Source organism: Lepidochelys olivacea (assembly GCF_965140295.1).
Source record: "Lepidochelys olivacea isolate rLepOli2 genome assembly, chromosome: 3".
Taxonomy (NCBI): domain Eukaryota; kingdom Metazoa; phylum Chordata; order Testudines; family Cheloniidae; genus Lepidochelys; species Lepidochelys olivacea.
This window is the reverse complement of record NC_140413.1, coordinates 67,735,264-67,763,128: the sequence shown is the minus strand read 5'-3', so window position 1 is coordinate 67,763,128 and position 27,865 is coordinate 67,735,264. Positions and strand designations below refer to the sequence as shown.

Below are 27,865 nucleotides of genomic sequence, written 5' to 3'. Positions count from 1 at the left end.
GGAAAGCTCTGATGTATTTATAAATTAAATAATTTCCTCAACTGATTTTCTCAGGCATGTCATTATATATTTAGGAAGCATACCATATTCATTAAAGACACCTATGAAACTTCATGGATAAAGTTACTCATATAGCGTAGCTGACATTTAAATCTAGACCTGACATTTATCCTGGACCTTTAATTTGAATTAGTTTTTCAAACCATACTATTTTATAGACGTAATTCATTCCCCACCCCCTTTTAATATCTAATCCATTTGGGACACACAAGTGAAAACACAAATGAAAAAATTATACAGATTCAAAAAACTGAGAAAGGTCAAGGCTAAAGTTTATTTTTATTCAAATTTTAAAAAACACGTGAAGTTTCAATTGAGTGTGAGGTTTTACAATATTATTATAAATGTTGGGAAATGGGGCGGCGGCGGGGAGGGGGGGGGGCTGTTAATGAAAATGCCTGCATATCTTTTGTAAAAACAAACAAATAAAAAAACCAAACACCTAACAGTATTAACAATGATGTATCATCACTGATTAATAAAAGCAAGCAGAAACTGCTTGAGGCGCTAGCTATGTTGACGGTAGAAACTATCCCATCGACTTAGTAGCATTTTCATTGAAGTGCTACAATGGTGCAGCTTCGCTGCTGTAGCACTGTACAAGACAACAAGACCTAAGTTTCCCTAATTCTCAAAGTAAGTATGAGAGCAGAATGATCTGGTAAATTCACTGTGATTTGCTCAGTGAATCACATTTCTCTCTTCTCCCTCACTCACTGTGAAACTATCATCACATTTACCACCCTGCTGAAAGCGTCCAGCATTATTTATGTCTGGTACTGCCCAAGTTAACACACTGCAATACTTTCCATATATCAGGCTCAACCTATCAAATACCGCATGCCAAATGTATTAGCAATATTTCTTTGACCTTACAGCCATACTTTTGAAATCTAGATATGCTTGGTAAAGCCCATCTAAAACACTGATGTCCACCTTGCATGTACGACTATGAAGAGATGGGCTTTTGTCTCCACCCATCAAGCCCCATGCAGATACCCTCATCTCTGTAAGGATAGGCTTTTCACCAGCCAAGGTATCGTGGACAGAGTACAGGTACAATGAATTTTACTAAATGTGGGATTAAAACAGCATTTTATTTCAGCTATACAACCTGTGAAAGGAAAAATACTAAGATATAGGAAGTAGATTTACATTGTGTAAACTGACAAGTGTTGCATGTATGAACTTAACTACAGAAAATACATCTTTAAACAGATATGCCTGAACATTCTCTGTATTTTTCTATTGCAGGCTTTGAGTAAATCACAATGTTCATATGAAGTCTTGAACGGATATGGAAGATGATTAGGCTCATGAGATCTATAGTGCTTTTCCACTTTCAAAATTGTTTATTAGAAAGCACAGAATACAGATCAACATTCTTTACTCAAAATTACAATGCTGCAGTACTGAAGCTGTAATTAAAGTCAAAAGCACCACTCCATACTAAAACCCTCTTTTCGGTTACTTTTTTCCCCTCCTTTGGGGCTGAAATGTCTTATGCTTTGCCTCAGTCCAGATGATGTGAAGATTATTTTTGGCTGCAAAAACAAAACAGATTAATTTGGCCACTTGAGTTAATAAACTACAAAGAAACCACAAACATGTATTATACTTTAATAGTTAATGCCTTTTGTGAATTCAGACAAAATGGTTTTGTTTTGTAACTATAAAAGTGGTGTATTATATATATATATATATATAATGCTCTATTTTAGAAATATAATCGCTATACTTTTCAGATGTGAAAATCAGAAAATGAACTGAATATGCAGTATCTAATTTCCTGCAACAATTCAAGCAGAGATCCTCCATATCCATCAGCCTTTCCTGCCCTTTTGTACATGGAAATCAGATTACCAAGTGGCAAACCAGGAAGGTGTATCTAGTGGATCCTGCAGGGTCAGTGTTGGGTTCAGTACTATTCAATAGTTTCATTAATGACTTGGACAATAGAGTGGCGAGTATGCATATAAAATTTGCAGATGACACCAAGCTGGGAGAGGTGCTAGCACTCTGGAAGACAGGATTAGATCCAAAACAACCTTGGCAAATTGGAGAATTGGGCTGAATTCAACAACATAAAATTCAATAAAGATAAGTGCAAAGTACTTTACTTAGTTAGGAGAAAAAAAAACCAAATGTACAACTACAAAATGGGGAGTAACTGGTTAGAAAGTAGTACTACTGAAAAGGTTATAGGGATCACAAATTGAGTCAATGTTGATAAATGCAAAGTAATGCACATTGGAAAACAATCCCAACTATACATATAAACTGATTGGGGTCTAAATTAGCTGTTACCACTCAAAATGATTTTGGAGTCATTGTGGATAGTTCTCTGAAAACATCCACGCAATGTGCAGCGGCAGTCAAAAAAAGCAAACAATGTTGGGAATCATTAAGAAAGAGATAGATAATAAGACAGAAAATATCATATTGCCTCTATATAAATCCATGCTACACCCACATCTTGAATACTGTGTGCAGATGTGGTCGCCCCATCTCAAATAAGATATATTGGAATTGGAAAAGGTTCAGAAAAGGGCAACAAAAATTATAAGGGGTATGGAATGGCTTCCGTATGAGGAGAGATTAATAAAACTGCGACTATTCAGCTTCGAAAAGAGAGGACTAAGGAGGGATATGATTAAGGTCTATAAAATCATGACTGGTGTGGTTAAAGTAAATAAGGAAGTGTTATGAGAAGGAATAGACAGCACAAGAACTAGGGGTCACCAAATGAAATTAATAGGCAGCAGGTTTAAAACAAACAAAATGAAGTATTTTTTCCACACAACCTCAATCAGTCTGTGGAACTGTTTGCCAAAGGATGTTGTGAAGGCCAAGATTGTAACAAGGTTCAAAAAAGAACTAGATATGTTCATGGAGGATAGAGGTCCATCAATGGCTATTAGCCAAGATAGGGAGGGATGGTGTCCCTAGCCTCTGTTTGCCAGAAGCTGGGAATGGGTAACATGGGACAGATCACTTGATTACCTGTTCTGTTCATTCCCTCTGGGGAACCTGGCATTAGCCACTGTCAGAAGACAGCATACTGGCCTAGATGGACCTTTGGTCTGACCCAGTATGACTGCTCTTATGTTCTAAGTCTTGTAATGCACTCTTACGTTAACTAACCTTAGAGCTAAATTTATAAGTACTGGAATAGGCTTCCAAAGGAGGTTGTGGAATCCCCATCACTGGAGGTAAAGAACAGGCTGGACAAAACATCTGTCAGGGCAGTCTAGGTTTACTTATTCTTGCCTCTCCACAGGTGCACAACTTGACTTCAAGGCCTCTTCCAGCCCTGTATCTCTATATGAAGTCAGTCATCAAAAAAAATCTGGTGCTCATTTTTTTTGGCTAATCCCAGGCGATTACAGTTTCACATGCTTTGAGATGGTACACTTTCATAATATACAGCACACTACAGAGTTCAAGAAATTTGAACGTGCAGGTATTGGAGTAATGCAGAATGGCAGCCAAACCAACTGGGGAGACTTATGTATCATCTAAAGAGGTATATATAAAAAGGACAGGGTTGGGCTGGTGATCAGCATTATTGTTTTCCCCACCATCACCATATTTAAAGTGGCATTGGATAAAGTCTGGGAGGTCTCTTTGGACATTTTCAAGCTTGGTGTGCTCTGAATGGTGCACTGCAAAAGTGGCAAGACCTCTATTGCATACTAAAGTTTTATTTGAACATGGAAGCAATTGTCACATATTCAAACATCCACGCCACTGTGGACAAACCCTCCCGAGTCCACTTGTCCCACTGGTCTCAGAAGGGTAACTGCAGTGTCTTCCTCTCTCAAAATCTTCAGCCTAACATCCCTCCCATAAGAATAAATCCTTTAGAGCCATACCATCTTTAGAGGTCTGCTAGGTGTATTTGACCATACAAATCAACAATTTTCAAGGCAGGATGAAAACAGCTAAGTTCAGGTTGATATCAAAGATTGACCAATGAAGGGAGAAAGGGCTGCCCTGGTCTCCTGCAATGACAAAACTTTTGTGAAATCTGTATTGAGCATCTAACAGTTAATAGTACTAGGTGTACGCACAACATGGCTGAATCAGTTCAGGAAATTTCAGTTTTCTGATCTGATTTCTGTGCAGTTATTCAGCCATAATTTAGTTTTCTGCAGGGCACATATTGTTCTATTTGCCTTCCAAAGAGAGCAAGAACTTTGATATGGGAGTAGATCTTGAGTGGATACAAGATGTCTCACTTCATAGATCCTCTGAAGTCAGACAACTTATACCAGCTGAGGATCTGCCATGTATGTCATGATTCACTGGATTTTCTATATGTAGAGCTCTGTATCCTTCACTGAAATGCTATTTTATAACAATCTTCTGCATATACCCTGTAGCAGATTATAGCTCACACTCTAGGCTTCCTTCAACAGCAATATTTTAGGGAGGTGCTGGGACTCCTTTCTGCTGGTGGACATAACTGTGTGTCATGCTAGGAATATACAACACTATGTGGATACCAGTATGGCTCTGCACTTCAGGGCAGACCTAAAATGGGGGGGGGGGGGGGGAAGAGAGAGAGAGGAAATAGTTGAGAGGGTTTTTGGTAGCTGTGTAGAAGTACTTGGCTGGCAATTCAACACCCCAAGAACAGGGTAGTCAAATTCAGGTTACAAAAGCACACTCTTTGATATGGGACCCGACAGTTTCTTGCAGATATGTTAACCTAGAGCAGAAGCCAAATCCATGACTTTCCACACCACATAACGCAAGTGATTGGTTTGTTCTCCTTTGCAAATCCTAGGACAGGTCAGTTTATTGAAAGATTTTGTAAGGCAAGTTATAGGAAACCCCCAAATAAGTTAGAATACAAATGTAATTGCTAATCTTTGTATTTCAAATCTTTTAGATAATAATACTGAAGGGAGAGCCAATTACAACAGACAAGACCAGAAACGCTAAAAGAGATAACTAATGTGTCTTTAAAATCCCAAACTTAAAGCATAAATCTGTTATTCAGTAACACCGAAGAGAAAGTTAGTGCTAAATCTGAGCTCTCTCTCCTCTTATTATTTTTATTTCATCTACTTTGTGTAAACTGTTTCTGCTGTAGAGGTCAGTTAGTTTCCCCTCCTTGCACGGGTCTTTCACAAAGCAAAAGAGGAAAGAAAACATTTTCAAGACAACAATGCAGTTGTAAAAGTCACAAATTGGCAGGAGACATGTAGTACCTGAAAGAATATTTAGCTCATGCTTAAACATGGACTAGATTTCAAAATATGACTCTACGGCTTTAAAAACTCCTGGTTAGTACAGTAGTTCTTAAGAAAACAACAATACCTCACCCACCCACACACCTGTGCTTGGAAATTTAAGGTTAAGGTTGAATTTTCTTTATTTTATATTTCTATATCTATTATACACTTAAAATTAGAAAGTATAAAAATGAACAATTAAGGTCACACCGCAAACCATAACTGTGTTCCAATGCATTCCCAAACTCTCACATCATCTACCTGCCTCTTATCTGTGTTTAAGATAGATATGTTTTTATAAGGACTTTAAGAAGTTGGCAGCCTTTGGCTAAATTCACTTTATTTGCCTTTGTTGCCTGTGGAGTCAAGTAACTACATGAAACAAGCATTTGGTTATATTTTTCACATGCACACAATTTACCACCCTTTGCTGCTGTGTAAAAGCTACTATTTTTGATCCAGTCCTTAAGAGGGTCATACACATATAGCTACTAATAGTATGCAGGGCCACATTAAGATATAGGCATGATATGACTGTGCCTAGATCACCAGGTCTTAAGTCACGTGACTTTGGAATCTCAGCTTTCATTTAAAAAGTGTCTATCCCTCATGGCTGCAAAGCAAAACTCAAAACCATGATCCACATCTAAATCATGCAGTGGTGTCTACTATAGTAGACAGCCTAGAAACAATAGTTTGAACTACCTCATGCAGCTAAAGTATTAAATTCCAAGCCCCACTCCTCTGGGAGGCACCACCTATCCTAACCCAAGAAGGAGACTCTGGATGTAGCAGATAGGGAAGGAATGCAATGGGGACAGCCCATCCTTCCAGACAGATAACATCCTAGCTTCTGGGGTAAATACTGTGCCTGTTCCTCTTCTGCTCCCACCACCAGCCCTACCTCTCTAGGTGGGAGAACGTTCCTGCTTGCTCCCATTGTGGAGGGGGGTGGGGGAGAGACATGACAGACACCATGCCAGCATTCTAGAGTGGAGAAAGCAGACCCATGCAACTGCCCCCGACTCTTTGCCACTTCTACACTAGGGACAAGACATGATACAGGGGCAGAGGTGGAGACACACAGGGCCTGGTGTCATAATCTGTATGGGGGTTGACAATGGTTAGGCTGTTGAGATTATTGCCCATCATACTGAACAACACTGTCTCATTGTTTCACTGCACTCCATCTCTCTCTATCCGTTGTGTCTTTTCTTAGATTGTAAACTCTCTGGAGTAGACAGGTTTTTTTTTTTGTTCTGTGAAGCACCTAAGCACAATATTGTCCTAGTCCATGACTAGGGCTCCTAGACATTACAGTAGCACAAATAATAATAAACCTTAATCCATCTTCACACCATCAGAGCACTTTGACAAATTTAAACCCCATATACTTTGGAAAATTATCCAAAAATGACTGTCTTAAATGTGATCTCTTGTTAAAGAGATTTTTAAAGTCTTTTTCCACTTCCACAGCTTGTCCATGACCTTGAAGGAGTTTTCTATAGCAAAGTAACAGTGGGTAATTCAAATACTATAGTAATGTAAAACAAAAGCCTGGATGCACTGATCAAAAACATCCTACACATATGGTGGTGTAGAAAAGGTGTATAATTACCAATTTTGGTACAAAGACACTTTGCACCACCAGATCATTATGAAAGAACATAATGCTTCTGATGTTAGTAATGAAAGGATTAGCTGCATCCACATTTTGCAAGGTGAAAGGGTCCTTTTTGTCCTTGGGTTTGAATACAAATTTTTAAGCTCTCCATTTGGACTTCTTGTTCTACTTGTGTTTTCTTCCTATTTTCTCTTTATAAAGTCCTTGAATGTTAGATGGAGGAACATGCACAGAACCTTTCTGGATTTTGAAATGGAAGTACTTATGCCCCCAGTTCTTATCCTTCACTATATTCTTCCATCTGTCCCACATGTATTTTTAATACAGAAATACTTAATCACAGTTCAAACAAATGCAGAAGGAACAGTCTATCCAGTCTCTTTCTTCTCCTCTCCTTTGTCCAGGTGATACAGTTCCCCTTCTTCTGGTAATGAAATAACTCTTTGTTTTTGAATTTTTTAGTACATGATTTTTCTGGTGTTTCCAGTTAGGAACCTGAAGAAGATACTGGTAGAGGCTTCTCTTTTGATTTATAACATCCTGTTGAGTTGTGACAGCTTTGGAGAATGATTCTTCTTCCTTGGTGAGGGATGAGTCTGAATAAAAGCTCCGACTGAGTTCAAAGTTATCTCCCACTCTCCACCCCCACTTTGTTTCAAGTTTATGGGACTGGTAAGCTTTTTAAGCTTAGAAGTTGGAATTCAGAGAGGTGGCTATTAGCTTTATTTATATTTTCCTTCTCAGCTTTTCTATTTTTGTAATTTTTGTTCTTTACCATTTCTCAATACACAAATATAAGAGAATATTCATTGAGGAATAATGCCTTCAAAAGGCTTGAAACAATTTTAATTCATACTGTTACAAATTATTGAAATCTATATACTGGCTATGCAGAAAAAACAATTTTTCTTCTTCAACATGCACTGTGTGGATCTCCAAAGCCATCTGTATTTAATACATATCTGGAGATCAGCACTTGGTGTTTGTTCCAAAACAATAACAAAAATGAAGTATCATCCATACACATTACACATCATTTATAGCTATTTATGAATCAAAACTTGATCGTAGATGAAAATCAGAAACAGTTTCATGCATCCTAAATTAATTCTCTTTCCCTTCCTTTCTTTTTCCAAGGGTCTTCTGAGATGTCACTTTCTCTTCACTCCTGCCCTTCTCTAAGGCAGTGGTTGCCAAACTGTGGAGCATGTGCCACTCTAGGGATGTGTGGCGGGACCCAGGCCAGGCTCCCCCCAGGGGACAGGGAGGGAGCACCACCTAACCTTGCTCCACTCCCAGGCCCCTGCCCCCAGATCGTGCTCTGGCCCTGGCTCCTGAGGGGTGGGGGGGGGGCACAGACAGGTTCCATGATGGTATGGGGGGACACAACAGAAAAAGTTTGGGGACCACTGCTCTAATGTCTTGGTTTCTGATTCCCGATCTCTGGCTAAGGAAAACAGGTTGCTGCTTCTCCTCCCAGGGACGATGTGTGTACTGCCTCAACAACTCCTCCAGGCACCACTGGCACTTGGTGCTGAACTCTGCGATGATACCATTGCAGCACTAGACCAAAAAACACCCTTTCCATTTGTACTCTTTTCTGTATTTCTGCTCCCTCACTATTTCTCCACTCTCTGTATAAACTCTTGTATTGCTACTGCTGCCCAAGCAAACTGAAATATATAAAAAATGTAACTTTCACCCTACTTCTTCTGGGGCAGTGGTTCTCAACCAGGGGCATGTATACCCCTGGGACCATGCAGAGGTCTTCCAGGGATACTTGACAGAGGGGGACATGCAGCTGGAGCCGAATGGGGCCGGGGGCGGCACGGACGGGGCTGGCCAACTGAGAAGCCCCGGAGATACAAACAGCGGCGTTGCGGACTATGCAGAGGAGAAGACGATTCAGAGCTCGAACCTGTAGATGGCCATGCCAGTGATTGGAGACAGAAGATCCAGAGAGCAGAAAGCAATTCATCTAGATCAGTGTAGATGGGGGTTGTGTCTCCCACAGAGGCCGCAGGACGGATTTAGATGGTCACAAGCACAGGACTGGCATTAGGAGATAGCAAGTCTGGCAACTGCCCAGGCCCCATGCTACAAGACCCCCCCGCGACACTAAGTTACATGCTTCAGTCCTCGGTGATAAGGCTCGGGCTTCACACAAAGCTTGCAAGTGAAAAACAGGTTCAAGTATCACACTGAAATGTAAGCACAATATATGCCAATCGATTTTATAATTATATGGCAAAAATGAGAAAGCAATTTTTCAGTAATAATGTGCTGTGACACTTTTGTACTTTTATGTCTGATTTTCTAAGAAAGTAGTTTTTAAGTGAGGTGAAACTGGTGGTATGCAAGACATATCAGACCCCTGAAAGGGGTACAGTAGTCTGGAAAGGTTGAGAACCACTGTTCTAGGGAAGCTCTGTAGGCAGGGGAAGTGACAGGTGGAACTGGTCCATAACTGATTATTTTCAAAAGTGCAGGATCTAGGGAATGGAGATAAAAATGGTCAGCAGAAAAACGTGGTATACCTATTACCCTTTGCTAAATTTATGCTTAAGGATAGCATATTGAAGATTTCCTCATAGGCTTCTGGGGACTAACTCTTAAAGAACAAGGAGTCACTCTTATATGCCTCAGGCTTTTGGATAAGACTTTTTTTTGGAATAGTCAGCTTTAAAATGTTATAAATTAATGTAAACACAACTAAAATCTCTCCATGTTTTTCTACTCTAACAAAAACTGTTTAAAGAACCATTATTTGTCAAAATTCTATAGAAGTATGAGTTTTCTACAGCAGAGACTACAGAAAATTTCAAATGAACCTTTTCAGAAGTCACAGCAAACCTCAAGTGATATTCCCCATTCCTCAACTGCTATAAAGAAAAATAAATAAAATAAAATTAAAAAATTGAAGCAGTGTACAAGCTTCAGCAAACATTTAAAAACTAACTCACAATGGTTTTGTAGACCTTTTCACCCCTGTTAAATGGAAATCCTGATGTAACCTTAACTGTGGTGGTGCTTTTGCCTCACTGTATCACATCAGGGCCAAGGGTAGAGTTAGTGGTGTAAATAGGGGTTATTTGGTCAAAGGCTCCCTCTGACACAGCTTCCCTAATGAGGAGCTCATTTTGATGATCAAAGTGCTCTAATATCCACCTGTATAGAGAAATAGTCTTGAAAACTGGTATGCCACAAGAGAAGCTAGTTTGTGGTGAAAATTTGGGATCATTTGGTCAAGGGGTTCCCAGATATACAGCCATTTAAAGTAAGCTGCTTATAACTATCAGATTGATATAACTTTTTTGGTGCAAAGCTAGGGAAAATCTAAGACACTGACCCTGATGAAATAAATGTAAAGTATGGACTGTCCCCATGATCAGCTACTGAATAGTGTCAAGGATCAGTTTAGAAGTATTTCAAAAGTTATTGCACTCTAAAAGCTTTAGGAGCTCTACTTATAGACAACTTGCAATGGTAAGAGTTACTGTTTCCTCAGGAACTTCTTGGTGAGTAATGCACTCAGACTCTGGCTTAGAGGACTAAGCATTGCCCCTTGCACACAAGGCCCATGAGTCTGATTCTCCTTCTCTGGAGTTTTGGTTTCAGCACACATCCACTTTTAATTTTGTGTCTGAGGCTACAATGGGGATCACTGTGCAATTCTTTATATTGCAAACACATGCACTAATACGCTATAATGTGAACTAGACCTGAAATAAACACAAAAGCCATGACAGTATGAAAGTAATTATTGTTCCTGTCACTGTAGAAAGTGTTCAAATTAGTCAAACACCACGGCTGAGCACTGCGACTAAGCAACATAAAATGCACTGTCAATGCTATCTGTAAAGAAGGCTGACTTGGAGAAATATTAGTACTGGTAATGTGCTTGCACCATAGAGGAAGAGACAACATCTTTGGAGCAAGTGTAAGCTATCTCCAAAACAGCAGTGAGATATTTACTTCAGAAGTACTGTCAACCATGTAACTAAAATTGTTCTAAATCTGACATTTTCTTCACACCCTTCCGCCCCCCAGAAATTACAGCACTTCAAAAGGTGCAAGTGAGAGGTGTGAACCCTTGGTTTGTGTAGACTGGAATTACTGTAGGAAGTTGTAATTTGTTTTCTGTGCTTATTTTTCATCGATAAACATAAGTTACTGTTTTGACTGATGACATTACCCTGGAACCACACTTACCAATGTCAAACTTATGCCAGTCCTTACAATACACCTCTTTATTGGTATGTTTACTGATGCTCAGCAATCCCTTCAACTTCCTGAGAGTCACGACAACTTGTTTTTCTTTGATCACACTCAGTACCATTATTCAAGATGAGCATGATTACAATACCCAAATGCTGCCTTTAATCTTCCTTCTATTAATTAATGTTATTGTCCTTGATAACAGTTTTAAGGTAAAAATCTGAATATGTATGTGGATTTTAGAGTGCTCTGAAATATCAGCTGTTAAAACCAGAAGCTCTCTCAGGGTAAAACTTTCAGAAGAAGCTCCCTCAAAATGCAGCAGACAGGAACTAATGTATACAATACACATTCTCAGAAAGCTGCCAAGGAAAGGACTCAAGCTCACAGTACGTTGGTGCTGCTTGGTTTCAATAGCCACAGCATGTTATCTTGAACCACTCATCTTGATGTAAGGTTGCCTGCAAACATTCTGGCACACAACAAGGCCCCAGTCATGTTGCACATACAAAAATAAATGACATTCTGGCTTATCAATTTGGCTGGACCCACACTGTCAACGCAACTTTTACCCTGGACAACTTTTAAAATATTGCTTCCCCGAAGGCAGTGGATGACAGACATTAGCAGAGACCCCCAGTCCAGATAATTTGAGGAGGATAAGAGCAATAGATCAAACCTCAGACCTGTGCAAAAAAACCCCCAAATTACAGAACTATAAAATTTTGACATCAGTTTTTTGTTTTTGTTTTTTTTTTTTTAAATAGGGTTGTATCTTGGGAACCTCTTGCTCAAATGACCTCAAATTTGGACCACTAATTTGGACCCAGATCCCCTTGAGGTACAGCAATATTCAAAGCAATCCACGTTAGCATGTGAACTTTAGAGCACTTAGAAAAATTGGCTGTGAAACAGTAATTTAATCTCAACCTTAACTACAATGTTGCTACCTCTCCACTATCAGTGCACCCAGTACACTTTAAAGAGCATGCAAAGGAGGTGTATTTCTACTTCTCTTTCTGGGGTACACATCTCAACCTTACTCTTGAACAGCATGCTTCTTTCTACCACTTCAATTGAAACCCCTATAATTTTATTTCCCTTTTTGCCCTCATCTCCCACAGTACCATACTCTAGCCCGAATGTGAAACGGACCAGTTCCATTCTGTTATTTCTACTTCAGCCACACTATGTGCGGTGGTAATCATTTGATGCCTGGCATAGATGAAAAGTAGAAGGAAGAAAGGAGAAGCAAAGATATTTAAAATTCTAATTCTCTCTCCCTCCTGCCACAACAACCGCCATTAAACGGAGGAAGACAGCACTCATGAATCCGCTGCTCCTGCAATCCTTGCTAGGGATAGGCTGCACAAGGCTAATTAGGCCTGGTCGACACAAAAACAGCATCGCTTTAACTAAAATCTGTTACAATGTCTGGTGGCAAAAATACAAAGGACTGGGCAAGAAGAAACCAGATTTTATACTTATACTCTCACTGTCCAGCAGGAAGAGGTTTTGTGGAAGGAACAAAAGAAGCCTGATATTGGGAAGAACACCTCGTAATTTGATTGACTGGCAGCACTGTGATCTTTGGAGAAAGTTACCCTTTTAGCTGTAGAGATGTCTGCCATGATAAAGGTTTTAAAAGTGCTAGTGGTAAACAAGGAACAATCCCAGAAAAACCCTTCCCCCGAAAGTAAATAAAAAATGGAAACTGATAAAAACCACAAGCTATAACAAAAAAGCTGACGCTCCACCTTTAACTCATACTGTATTAAAAAACAAAAACAAACACACCTGCTGATGCAGTTTCAAATAGATGAAATTATTAGGTCTTTTAACACTAAAAAGAAACAGTACAGCTTATTTACTCACTCTTGAATAAACATATCCTTTAACTCCAATAAAAAAGGGCTTCAGCATTTTGCAACCAATACAATTTGTTTTCTCAGGGCTGGTCCACACCACAGGCAGCTTACGTCAACCTAATTATGTCACTGTCTACACTACAGCCTTCCTCTTGCCAATGGTAGTACCCTACTACACCAACAACTCCAACTCCATGAGAGGCATAAAGATTATGTTGGTGTAATTAAGGCCACGTCCTGTACGTGTAGACACTGCGTTACCTACAATGGCTGTTGGATCTTGTCAATTTCATGGTAGGAGCCATGACAGCTTTATTTTTCATTGTGTCTTTCATAAAACTCACAGAACACTTAAGATTTGTGGAAGAAACTACAGGTAAAGACAGGGAAGCAAAGTCAATGAGAGTAATCATTAACTCCTCTCTCCTGGCTCATTCTAGAAACAAAAGAATAGCAGTTATCTAGCTCTGTTTGATGATAATCCTCATAAAATCTGTCCACCGGCCCTACTTACTGTGCATATTCACTAGCTAGATTTTCATTTCAATAGTTCCAGAAGATAACATGGCAGGTCTAGCTTCCCTCCTCCCTCCCCCAAAAAAGATTAAATTGTTTAATAACCATCATGAGCATCAATTCACAGCTAAAGTTTTAAATTCCATACAAATGACTACACTGGAAACACTAAGGCTCTGATCCTGCAAATGCTTATACCCAGCTCAACATGAAGCAATGGGAAGTGTCCCATTCATGTTCATGTGTCTTATATAGTTATACAATCTCTTTTTCTGTATGAGAGCATCCCACAACCATTAAAATGTTTATCCTCACATCATCCCTTTATGGTGGTACTATTATCCCCATTTTTCAGATGGGGAACTAAGGCAGAGGGAGACTAAAGCTATGTCTACCCCTCAAATTAAGGTGCAACAGTAGCACAGGTGGCTCACTGCGCTAGTTTTAACATAGCCAGCATGCGTAAAAATAGCATTAAAGATACACCAGCATGAGCTGATGCTATGGTACAAGCCTACCAGGATATGACTGGCTATGATGCTGGTTGCTGGCCTACGCTGATGTCCATGCTGCCAAAATTTCACTACTACTGTTATCCACACTAGCTAGATTAAAGCAAGCATAGGTATGCCTATCTGCATTACAATTACAATTTAGTCTGCAGTGAAAACATACCCTAAAAAACTTGCTCATAGTCTCATGGAATCTGTGGAAGAGCAAGGAACTAGGGTTATGAAAGGGAATTTCAAATGGTTTGGAAACAGAAGTGGAAGAAAACAATTTTGGCATTGGGGCTGCTGTCATTCCCAGAGCAAGGCATGTGGACTGGAGGGAATGATGGTAAAAGACAAAGATGAGGAAAGGGAGGATTGAGTCTCTTGGTCTGTACATAGAAGGGAAGAGGCAAGATGTCAAATCTTCCCATTTATGGGAAAGTGAACTGGGGGACTGGTCTTTGAGCTAAACATGGGGGGTGGTTTGTGAGTTTACAGCACTTACTAGAAATGTACGATACAGAAGGTTGGTGGATTTAAGAGGATTTCTAGCATCTAGGTTGAGGATGGTCAGGAATACAGGGCAGGAATTTTGGTTAAATCTCCCTTTCTGAACTTGAGTGTCACAGCACTTGTTTTTTGCACCATTCATCTCAGATGTTGCACTCTCTATTACTACTTAGGTGATCCAATTAGAGTTACTTCTTGAACCTAATCTTGCATGAAGTAGGACAAAGACATTTTTCTGCATCCCCAAGAATTAACTGTTCTAAGAAGCAATTTTTTAAAGCATTGAGAACCTGCTTCCCTAAACCTCACCCTGTTGCGACATTCTCTCTGTTTAGAAAGGAGTAGCTGAAATCATGCATTGTTAGACTTAGGTGCTTATCTCCTTCAACTTTCAGTATCTTTTTTCCTGATCAGTTCAGTAGTGTTAACGTATTGGTATCTTTGCATCTTTCTGCTTTGGAATTTGAATCCATACCACTCTGACTGTAGGTATCTCAATAGTCTTCTTTCTTAAATCTTCCCTTCTGTGTAGTTTGTAGCCAGCTGTTACAGTATCTCATTGATTTTTTTAAATTCTACCATGTTTCAGAAATACCTACTATGTTAAACTCCTCCACTGCCAATCTATTTCACCTATTTTTGTTTAAGCATCTTGAATTGGTTTAACCAGTTTTCTTGGAGGTGTTCCGATTTTTGTTTAAGTCTACTCTAAAACCATGTTATTTTTCTGGAGCTCTCTCATGATCTGAACCTTCCCATCTAGTTCAGTTGTAATTTCTCCTCTATCCTTTACTAGAGGAAGAGACTCTGTATTAGACATTGAGAAGTGGTCCTTGTCTAACTATGAACTATAACCTATCAGCTTCCCCAAAACCTAAATTTAAATAATCTCCCCCAACCTTGTCAGCAAGGTTCTTCCTTGTCAGCAACCTCTTCCATCAGCAAATGATTCACACAAGTGTTAGTAATAAACATGGTCCATTTATTAACACATACAATAGGTAATAGAACCTTGATCTCTTGGGATCCAGTAGCCCTCTGTCACTGACTCACTCACTATGTAGCTTAGGCAAATCACTTTCTCTGTGTCTCAGTTCCTCCCTTTAAAAAGCAAACATATGTGACACAGGGATATTATTATTTTATATGCAACATTCTATCAGTAGTTATAGTATGATGGTTGCATGGAAAGCATCACAAAAAAAGGTATAATCTGAAGACAGTGAGGTTGTAACGTGTCACTAAAGGACATAATTGAGCCTGCAAACCTTTATTATGGTTGGTGATGTACAAGATGGAAAGAGCCCAGCTTCATGCTACAGTATTGACAGTGAGAAGATGACAATTTCACTTGCAAGATTTTAATCAATAAGAATGACTATGGAACCACTTTATTTTTAATATTTGTAAAAAAGGGGTCACTTTTCAGGATAACATATTTTAAAATCTCTGGAATACGGGAAGTTACATAGGGCATTTCAAAATTTTCCATGGAACATTCCACCCCCCACCCCCCCGGCCAAGATTCTTTTGCTTCTCATCAGCTCAACCCTGCACTTATGCGCGCGCACACACTTCTACTTGGCTGGCCTATAAGCTTGAATCGTGATATATTTCTTCTCTCCCCTTCCTGATGCTGCACCCTGTCATCACCAGATAACACAAAGCTGTGTCTTCACACAGCACTGTGATCAGATAGTGACCACAAGAACTGAGAAGCCCATATCACCTATTTTAATTTACTTTAATCATTAGGCACTCTAAATATATTTTTGAATTTGTCAAAACACTTTTGGGAGGTAGTATACTTGTTTTAAGGTTTATCTATTTATCATGCTCTCTTGATTCTCTCCATCACTTTGAAGCATAACAGGTCAAGAGAATCCTATGAGATTCCATTCTTAGGAGACACTTTCCCCTCAAATCCGTATCATTCTTTTGGTACTATAAGTATTACAAAGTGAATTTTACAAGAATACAACAGCTGCCTGCAACAGAGAGGACAGAACAGTGCTACAGAGCACAGGGGTGGGTTTCTGAAAGGTTGAATTAATGTGGAGTGCTGCATGTAGCTGAAACATCTCACACAGATAATTTTGTTCCAGTAAATTAAAGTTTTCATAATAATAAATCCATTAAACCAACAATCAGAAGGACGACTTCATGCAGCCACACCTACTAGCAGTCATTGAAGTAGCTCTGCCAGATGCTTTTGGCATTAAATGAATCTTCTTATGAGGGCAAGAGACTGTGCCAAGCCCAGACTGACCGACTTAAATAATCAAGACTAACCATTAATGCTAACAGTGAAATAGTTTGCCCGACTGACAATTCTTTACTATAATACATTTGTCATTCTCACACACAGGGAATGCATCAAACCAGAAATATAGCTTCTAGGACACAGAGTTGGGGGGACAGAGAGAATAGAATGAGAAGAAATGAAGAGACGGCAGAACCTACATCCGCAAACAAGATCCAGAGTTAAAAATGTCTTAGAAAAGAAGTGGAGGAATCATAGAATTGTAGGACTAGAAGGGACCTCGAGAAATCATCTCGTTCAGTCCCCTGCACTCAAGGCAGGACTAAATATTATCTAGATCATCCCTGATCATTGGTTGTCTAACCTGCTCTTAAAAATCTCCAATGATGGAGATTCCACAACCTCCTTAGGCAATTTATGGCCATGTTTAACCACCCTGATAGTTAAGAAGTTTTTCCTAATGTCCCACGTAAACCACTCTTGCTGCAATTTAAGCCCATTGCTTCTTGTCCTATCCCCAGAGGTTAACGAGAACGAAGTTTCCTTTCTCCTTGTAGCAACCTTCTATGTACTTGAAAACTGTCATCATGCCCACCCCCACAATCTTCTTTTCTCCAGATTGAACCATTATTTTCAATCTTCCTTCATAGGTCATGTTTTCTAGACCTTTAATCATGTTTGGTTACTCTCCTCTCGACTTTCTGCAATTGTCCACATCTTTCCTGAAATGTGGTGCCTGTAAATAGACACTATGCTTCAGCTGAAGCCTAATCAGGGCAAAGTAGAGCGAAGAACTACTTTTCATGTCTTGCTTACAACACTCCTGCTAATACATACCAGAAGGATTTTTTTTTTTTTTTTTGCGCAACAGTGTTACTCTTGATTTCATATTTAGCTTGTATCTGAAGGTCATAGTGGATCATCTTTCTGCAGTACTCCTTCTAAGGCAGTCATTTCCCATTTTGTATGTGTGCAAGTGATTCTTCCTTCCTAAGTGGAGTACTTTGCATTTGTCCTTATTGAATTTCATCCTATATACTTGAAACCATTTCTCCAGTTTGTCCAGATCATTTTGAATTTTAATTCTATCCTCCAAAGCACTTGCAACCCCTCCCAGCTTGATATCGCCCGCAAACTTTATAAAAGTGTACTCTCATCAATGATTTAGATAATGGCATAAAGATACTGAAAAGAACCAGACCCAGAACTGATCTCTGTGGGACCGCAGTCAATATGCCCTTCCAGCTTGACTGAGAACCACTGATAACTACTCTCTGGAAACACTTTCCCAACCAGTTATGCACCTAGCTTACAGTAACTCCATCTAGGTTGTACTTCCCTAGTTTGTTTATGAGAAGGTCATATGAGACAGTATCAAAAGCCTTACTAAAGTCAAGGTATACCACATCTACCACTTGCCCCCATCCATAAAGCTTGTTACCCTGTCAAAGAAACCCATTAGGTTGATTTGACATGATTTGTTCTTGACAAATCCATGCTGACTGGGACTTACCACCTTATTATCTTCTCTGTTTGTAAACTGATTGCTTAATTATTTGCTCCATTATCTTTCCAGGTACTGAAGTTAAGCTGACTGGTTAGTATTTCCCCCAGGTTGTTCTTATTTCCTTTAATAGACTGGCACTATATTTGTCCTTTTCTAGTCCTCTGGAATTTCTTCCGTGACTTTTCAGAGATAATCGCTAATGGCTCGGCTATCTCCTCAGTCAACTCTTTGAGCATTCTAGGATGTATTTCATCAGGTTCCAGTTACCTGAAGACATCTAACTTGTCTAAGTAATTTTTAACTTGTTCTTTCCCTATTTTAGCCTCTGATCCTACACCTCATTTTCACTGGCATTCACTATGCTAGACATCTAATTACTATTAACCTTTTTCGTGAAAACAAACAAGGTAATTGCCCAAATTCTCTGACCATTTACCACAGAGAGCTCTATTTTCTTTGGCCATGAAGCTGAAATTGATCTTAAGTAAGCCTTCAGTAGCAAATTTTACCTGATTTCCTGTATGCTCCAATAACAATGGCTCAGACCAATCTTAATAGGATAGCATTTTGTGTCGTCTTTTTACTTTTCTGCATATGCTGCAAATATGTTTCTAAATGCTTTTGTTCTACCAAGTAATATCTGATAATTAGGACTGTTAATTGCAGTTAACTCACATGATTAACTCAAAAAAATTAATCGCGATTAATCGCAGTTTTAATCACAATGTTAAACAATAGAATACAAATTGAAATTTATTAAATATTTTTGATGTTTTTCAACATTTTCATATCTATTGTATTCTGTGTTGTAATTGAAATCAAAGTGTGTATTTTTTATTACAAATATTTGCACTATACAAACGATAAATAGTATTTTTCAATTCACCTCATACAAATGCTGTAGTGCAATCTCTTTTTCGTGAAAGTGCAACTTACGAATGTGGATTTTTTTGGTTACATAACTGTACTCAAAAAAAACCCAAAACAAAATAAAACTTCAGCATCTACAAATCCACTCAGTCCTACTTCTTGTTCAGCCAATCGCTCAGAAAAACAAGTTTGTTTACATTTACAGGAGATAATGCTGCCCACTTATTTACAATGTCCCCTGAAAGTGAGAACAGGCATTCGCATGGCACTTTTGTAGCCGGCATTGCAAGGTATTTACTTGCCAGACACGCTAAACATTCCTATGCCTCTTCGTGCTTCGGCCACCATTCCAGAGGACATGCATCCATGTTGATGATGCTCGTTTAATTAATGCTTTTTTTTTTTTTTTAAATTAGTGACTGAACTCATTGTCTCCTTGCTGTTTTACCCACATTCTGCCAGATATTTCATTCGTCGGTCTGCACTACTTTGGATTGTTATCGAGTAGAACCCATCATCAGCATGGATGCCTGTCCCCTAGAACAGTGGCTGAAGCAAGAAGGGACATATGAATCTTTAGCGCATCTGGCACGTAAATATCTTGCAGTGCTGGCTACAACAGTGCCATGAGAACGCCTGTGCTCACTTCCAGGTGACATTGAAAATAAGTGGGCAGCATTATCTCCCATAAAAGTAAACAAACTTGTTTGCCTGAGCAACTAGCTGAACAAGAAATAGGACTGAGTGGACTTGTAGGCTCTAAAATTTTAGATGGTTTTATTTTTGAATGCAGGTTTGTTTTTTTAAAACAAAATTCTACATTTGTAAGGTCAACTTTCATAATAAAGAGATTGCACTACAGTACTTGTATTAGGTGAATTGAAAAATACTATTTCTTTTGTTTTTTTACAGTGCAAATACTTGTAATAAAAAATAAACATAAAGTGAGCACTGTACACTTTGTATTCTGTGTTGTAATTGAAATCAATATATTTGAAAATGTAGAAAACATCCAAAAATATTTAAATATTGATATTCTATTATTAACAGTACAATTAAGCAGGATTAATTTTTTTAAGTATGCAATCACGATTAATTTTTTTATTGTTTGACAGCCCTACTGATAACTCCTTTCCCATCCAGGCAATGTATTTTGAACACTTAGGGTCAGAGCGTTTCAGAAATAAAGGTGTTAAGGAGAGGTCTTTATGAATGTGATAAGGGAAGAAAACTTAAAGAGGAGTTCTGATATAGCCTGACCACTTCATGAGGAAACAAAAAGCCACATAATGGTTTTGATGGACAGTGTATTAACATCAACTACTCAACATATGAAGGCCAAAAACATAACAGGGAAATGGTAGACACTGGTTCAAAGGTTGATTGCATATGACCTACACTAAAAGTCAAGTTCTAGCTGCTAACTGGGACTTCAGTCTGCAGATGGAGTTTGACCACTGCTTTAGGCTATGTCTACATTAGAGATCTTAGAGCAACACAGCTATGCCGCTGAAAGGTCTCCCATGTAGCCGCTCTATGATGACGGGAGAGAGCTCTCTCATCAGCATAATTAAACCACCCCTAATGAGCATTGGTAGCTACGCTGGCGGGACAGTGTTTTTTTGCCCCCCCACACCTCTGACCGACAAAAGTTTTACTAACAAAAGAGCTAGTATAGACATAGCTTATGTGAAGCTGATGACATGAGGATGTGATGCTAGGGCACCCTTCTTTCCAGAAAGCTTAAGAGTCCCATGAGCTGTTCTGTAACCATGCAAGGAGCTTATACAGAAGTCTTTAATAAAAAAGAGTCAAAGAAGTTGCAGTATGGTTTGAGAAATTAGCCCATGCTTGCAGCACCATTTCTGAAGGTACGCCATATTCTTATGGAATGAGAAGTCTACAAATTGAGTATCTGAATTTTGGAAAGTTAAGGATCTTTGATTCTAGTCTGAATTTCATAGGATTCCGGCATCTGATTGGATCTTGAGTCAGAATACTGACAAGAATGTAGAATCCAAGGAAGCAAGCTGACATCTTTAAGAGTCAGACGAATAAAAAGCTTACAAGGCATTATCACAGAAATATTCTGATCCCATCCAGCTTGATCTTTTAGGCTACCTGATCAGGGAGGGGGAAGGAATGCACTAGGTGGTCAGAACATTTAAATAATGTATGTTTTCCATGCTTTCTTTTCCCATAATCTGACATGTAAAAATCTGGTTATTTATTGCTGATTGAGGGAAACTGATCTGTGCTCATTTGCTATTCCCACTCTTGAGGGAAAATGCACAGTGACTGCCACCAGACTAAAATGTTGAGTTTGCCCTATATGTAAGCGGCTATTTATTTGTATTACAATGGTGCTCAGAGGTTCCAATCAAAATCAGGGCCCTAGTGTGCTAGACACTGTACAAAAAACAGGTCTTTACCCAAAGAATTTACAGTTTACCAAGAACTTTCATTGTTCAGCCCATTTTCGGAGAGACAGTTTTTGTTTAAAGATCTGTGTTTCGAGTATCCTACCCTCAACCCCAATTTATGTAGACTATTGTTGTCCAACTGTCTCACCTTCTTGAGTTTTCAATTAGTTTAACCGAAGATATTGTTTTCCCAGATAGCTCTGAATTTCAAACAGGTCATTTTCATCCTCCTTTCTGGGGCAGATAGGTTTGTGTGGGTTATCTGTGCTCCCCAGTCTGTCACACAGGCATCCATGAATGTTCACACCACTGATGCCAGTCTGAGGAATCGTGATGTTACAACATATGGACTCCTATAGGTGATCCCAGTTTCACAGAAGCAATGCTTGGACGTTTCATGTAGAATTGGAGCTCTTGATTCCCGCCCCCCCAAGAAAGAGCAGAACTGAACTTTTGTTTGTACAGAGAGGCAGAATACTGAGGAAGAAGAGAACAGAATGCTATCAGTTAGGCACTGGGCACCAGCCAAAAAGGTTATTTGGATTGTTCTGGCCCAGATGTGAAATGCTATTTTAGTCTGTTCCCAGTGGATAAGTTTGCAAATAACTGGAAAACAATGCCAGTAAGCCACAGAAAATCTACCTGGCAAAAGGAAGAACAGATGGAGGTCAATTCCAAGTCTTGCCTTAGTATGGCACAGCATATTCAGAGTAAAGTATAGCTTATGTAAGGTATGTTTGGATAAACTATTCGGTACAGCAAAACTTGAGGATACTTTTTGTGAATGCTGACATATATACATCTGAATAACAAATTGCCATGAAGGGCAGAAATAGATTTGATGGCATAATGGAAAGACATTAAAGTATGATTAGAATAGCAACTTAATGGGGATCTTTTTAAATTATGATCAGCAGCATGTTCTTACTTAACAAATCTTGCTCCTTGTGTATTTATTCCAAGTCACATTTGCTTACTTTAATTATTAAAGTCTTCATTATTAATAATACTGTAGTACTGCCTAGTGGTCCTAAACAGGGACCATTTCCAAAAGAGCATGTTAAACACGATTGTTAGTGTGACTGTGGTTAACCCTGACCAGCTAACATGTTTTTCCTAACATGATGCATTTCCCCAGTATAATCAAGATCTAACCTAGATTTGTAAATCCTTGGGACAGGGATGCTCTTTGTTATGGGTTTATACAGTACCTAGCACAGTGAGTTTCCAGTCCCTGACTGAGACCTCTAGGCACAATTGTAGTCTACTAATATCTAAAGTTATTATTTTTAAAGCAAGCAGATATGACTCAAAATACACAGAGGGAGCAGATATGTTGGAAAAGCATTTTATAGTAACAGGTGTTTTTCTGACTAACTATATTTAAAAAACCTCATTCACTGGCTCTTCTAATCCTACTTTAATGATTTTGCAACTATTCTATCAATGCTAGGGAGCCTCCAAGGTTAATCACAACTAGCTAACTTTAAAAAAAAAAAAGATTGTTCTTGTCCACACTAAAGAAAAAATCACGTTTATCATTTTTATACCTATATGCATTTTCCCAGTATAAACAAAGCCACTGTGACAAGAAACAACAGGTAGACAGGATAAAAACCATGTTGGTATGCAGCAAATTTTCGGAGACTGACTATACACAATTTAGCTCCCCATTTGCTTAGCTGTTAACAGCTGGCAATGTTCTGTAGGCAGTGCAGCAGAAGAGACTCTTACAAGAGAATAGAAGGAGCTTTATACCACACAAAAGGGGCAACATAGGAGAAATAAGGTGTGGGGGAAGTGGACTAGTTGGTGAGTTTAAGGCTGGATATTAGTGGAGTGAAGGCAATCAAAAGCCTGATCGGTAGACTGGAGCTAAACAGTGAAGGACATTAAAAGTAAGGACAAGACATCTATATATGATGCAGTAGGAAGGAAACAGTAGATGGATGAGGGGAGGAAGGTGTCACAAAGCAAACAGTTGGAAGAAAGGATATGGCAGCCCTATTTTCAACTGACTTAATGGATGCAAAGTTACAGTAGTCAAGGCCCAAGAAGAGGAGATTATAGTAGTTAATATGCAATATGTTAAGGGCCTGGCTTAGAGCTCTGGAAGTCTGGTCAGTGCTGTACTGGCTCTACACTGTTCCAGAACAGTGAGTTGAATTTTTTAAAATTAAATATTATCAAAATTATCATTCAAATCAAAGTTTGAAAATATTAATCAGTGGCAAGGAAGACAGTTTCTCTGGACAGTTATCCATTCTAAACCATCAGTTACTGTAGAATCTTTGTTTTCATTAAAAAATTAAGGTTCTTTTCATTGAAGAGAACCTTCAAAAAAGTGAACCAACACAGATCTGTCTTCCTGAGTCTGGATACAGATCACTCTAGTGCCTCTGCTACTGGTCATAGCTTTACCAAACAGCTTGAGTAGTTTGCTTAGTGTAAGTGACAAGGGACTAGTCACTTTCACCACTAATATTCAGACTCTGCAGGCAGCAGTGAGATGACAAAATCTTGTCAGTATAACTTTCCTGGTGCTTGTGAAGTGTATGACCAGCAACAGAAGCATGCCGGAAGTAGCTGGAAGTAGATACAACTAGAGGATAAAATAAGTATATTTATATGGATGAATACATCTACAGTTTTGTTTCATAAAAAGAGCATAAATCAGCCTCTAATTGTCAAAGATTAGAAAAAAAAAATCTTCCCTGTAGCCTGGTTGTTCTATAAGTTTTCTTACACCTTCCTCTAAATCACCTGGCACTGGCTACTGCCAGACACATGATATTAGACGAGAAGGACCACTGGCCTGATGTGATATGGCAATTCCTATGTTCCTAAAAAGAAAAGCCACAGAAGTATAAACAGTTTTCCTATCCACCAACCCACAGGCTTAGAGAGAGATGCTTGAGGGGCTTCAAATTTAAACAACTACTAGCCAGAGACAGACATGAAAGATGGAGCCCGGAAGCAATAGGCAGAGGCAGCAGCTTGGTAAGTACTCCAGTAGACCCACCTCTTCTCAGAAACTGTGGTTACAGTTGGACTTCCACATGTAACAGTCTGTTGAGACTAGGCCTCTGGCTATTAGGTTTAGTTCTTAGAAAGCAAGTACCTAGTCTGTCTTTCAAGTTCATTACTAAACCTTAATTGCAATATCTGTTTTACAGGTGATTATTCAGAAGCCAAAGAAATACAGCATGTCTTTTAGACACTGAGTTGCAATTAAGAAAGTCACTATACATACAATCTGAACAAATGTTGATATGGAATCAATGAGAGTAAAACAGAATCCTGTTATACCAGCTGTACAGTGAGAGTATAAAGTAACTGGACTTTTCTGGGAACTATGCAGAATAATAAGGTACTGCCTAATATCCCATGTATTTTTTTTTCTAAGAATGATTAAAACATGTAAAGTCTATGCAACAATGAAAATTGAATACACACACGTTTACCTTACGTGTATAATGAAAACTGTATGAAACTACAATAAAACGGAATTTACACTTTGTTTCACTCTTACAGGATAAGTAAACAACTCTGGAATAAAGCTATCCTATTTTTTCCGGGTACAAGCAAACATATTTTTAAGACTTACAATAGATGAACTGTTTCAGAATGGAACTTTCAAATCAACTAAGGGATTAGCTGTACAACTTCTAGGAAGTTAACACTACTTGAGTGGCTAAATCCCTTATTCAGCTTGGAACCTCAGAATCTACTGATGAATTAATGCACATTTTATAGCTATACTTTAAGAAGTGTAAAGGTACATTTATTTCTCAAGTGGTGTTCCAACACCTACAATTTCTTAAGTTTGTCATAGTTCCCCATCACAATTAATGCTACCCACCTCATTTTATACAAATTAATTAAATACTGACATTATCTACGCATCTGTTCAACTTTACCTGTTTGTTCAAATTCAACTGTTGCCATCTAACAGAAGTTTTGATATTGTAGTTTTTAATCTTGACATTCTCTTGCATTTTCCATGCATAGTAAATTGTACTGTGATAGTCAAAACATTTTTTCAGCACTGCTTTTCAGACTTTGCATAGAATTAAGGTTGCAAGTTTTGAATACGCAGTCAAATTTTCTAATGTTTTCGCATATCCAAATAACCAACTGACTTTAAAAATCAAGGTAGAAGTTGTCTTTGAAGTATCACTAAAAATATGGATTCCATGGGTAGACTTCCAGTGATGTAGATTTTCTACACCACCACCAACAGCCACTGTCACCCAATGCAAACAGCCAATCTTACTATTTGAACCATAACCATTAATATGAAGTAACTCCACAACAGAGAGCACTACACATTTAGGCATCAGCAGAACTGTAGGTATTATATGTTTAGAGTTCAACAGTAGATAAAAAGATGGAAAATTTGTTGTTTAGCTGGTGAAAAACTATGTTACAGATTTTTTTTTTAAAATATGTGTTTCTTTGGCACTTGTAAAGACCAGTATCTTCAAATTCAGTTGTTTAAAGTAACATTGAATCATTGTGCTTTTCACCCACTGGCATTATGAATCTGATCCATGCCCTCTGTAGGGCCATCACAACTGATACAACCTTTTAGTAGCAGGACAGTTAACTTTAAAATCTTTCTCTCTCTGTCTCTTCCAGTGATACCTGATACTAAGATGTTAAAAAGAGTAGGAAAAAAGCAAAGAAAACGTGTGGAATTTTTGCAGGACAGAAGAGACCTAGGTTAGGAATTTACACACACACTATGGTGGATGGGGTTGTGCATGTAAAAAGCTCTCACTGGAACTGGAAGTTCTTTATCCTGCAAGAATTCTGCAGACAAGCATTTTTTGTACGTTTCTGGTGCCTAACAGTTTAGGAACATTTTATTGTTTAGCTGAATAAACATTTCCACTCTTTAGTTGAGATGGGACAGAAGGTAAGCGAAATATTCAATATGATTTACACATAGTCCCTTATCTCCTGTAAGACAATTATAACTGTAGAGTTATGCCACGGGAAACGCTTTTCCCTGCCCCAATTAGATAGCGATGGTGATACTGACAACGGGGCTCCGACAGTCCCCCAGCCCGTCACTACAATGTGATTCCGTTGGGCGTGAGGAAGGAGGGGAGCAGCGCAGCCCCCCAGCCTCACAGGAGGCCGAGCGCACCCTTCTCCCCACGGCGGGGCAGGCCCAGCGGCGGCGGCGGACAATAACGGAAGGCCCGGGGCGGTGCCGGACTCTCCGCACGGCCGCCCCGCACTCCGGAGCGCGCGCGGAGTGTAAACAGGGCCGCGGAACGGAGTCTCAGCTCCTCCCCCAGGCTCGCGAGCCCTCCCGGGGCGGGGGGGGGGGGGAAGGGAGGCCCTCACCGCCCTGCTCCCAGGACCGCTAGCGCCGCCGCCAGGAACAAAGGCCCTTCAGAGCCGAGGCGACACCAGCCCGCAAAGCACAACAAAGGGGCCCAGAGACCGCGAGCGGGCGAGGGGAGGGATTACGGGCCGCGAGCAGCTCCCAGGGTGGGGGGCGGGCCGCCTAATCCGAGCCTACAATGAGCGGCAGCCTCCCCGCCGCACCACTGCCCCGGCCCGCGCCCGCCGGGGCCAACTCCGAGCGGAGCTAACCGCCGCCGAGCTGCTGCCTCCTCCCGCGCGCGCGGCGGGGGCGGCGCCGCTCCCGCCCCCCGCTCACACACACACACACACACGGACCTGGGGGGGGGGTGAGGGGGAAGAGGGCGGGAGGCGGCCTGACCTGGCACAGCTGCTGACAGTACTCGGTGGCCGCCTCCACGGCCGGCTCCGCGCTCTCCCGGAGCCCGCTCTCCAGCTCCAGCAGCCGCTCCCGCAGGCGCTGCAGCTCTAGGAGGCCGCCGCCGAGGCTACCGCTCTCCTGCTCGGCCTCCTCATCCGCCATCTTCACACCCCGCTCCGTCGCGTACGCAACCCCCCTCTCTCGCCCCCGTCCTTCGCCGCTCAGGTCACGTGATTACACAATGCCACGTTCCGGGGAGGGGTCACGTGCGGAGGAGAGGCAGGAGCGCGCGCTCCCTCGCCCACTGCCGAAGGCTTTGGTTGGAAGGAGTGGCCATTGTGTCACATGACGCGATGGCGCGCGCCCATGGGACAGGAGCTGCGTCGCCGTCACGTGGTCCTTCCCCGATGTTTTTTTGGCGGCAAATAGAGAAGGCGAAGCTCAATTCCCGTCTGGTTGCCTTTGCGGTGCCCTGGGTCACGAGACGTGCTGGGGGGTAGGCGGGGTAGGAGCCTGGCGCTGATCTAGG

General features: G+C 40.1%; 1 protein-coding gene across 1 annotated transcript in view; it reads right to left on the bottom strand.

Annotated features, from left to right (window-relative positions):
- The window catches only part of ZNF292 (zinc finger protein 292), a 60,811-nt gene extending 33,266 nt beyond the window's left edge, over positions 1-27,545 (bottom strand). The window contains exon 1 of the mRNA XM_084623876.1: positions 27,337-27,545. Coding sequence (XP_084480002.1) covers positions 27,337-27,498 — 162 coding nt within the window. The 5' untranslated portion in view covers positions 27,499-27,545. The remainder of the gene's footprint in view (positions 1-27,336) is intronic.
- Positions 27,546-27,865: the final 320 nt, after the last annotated feature.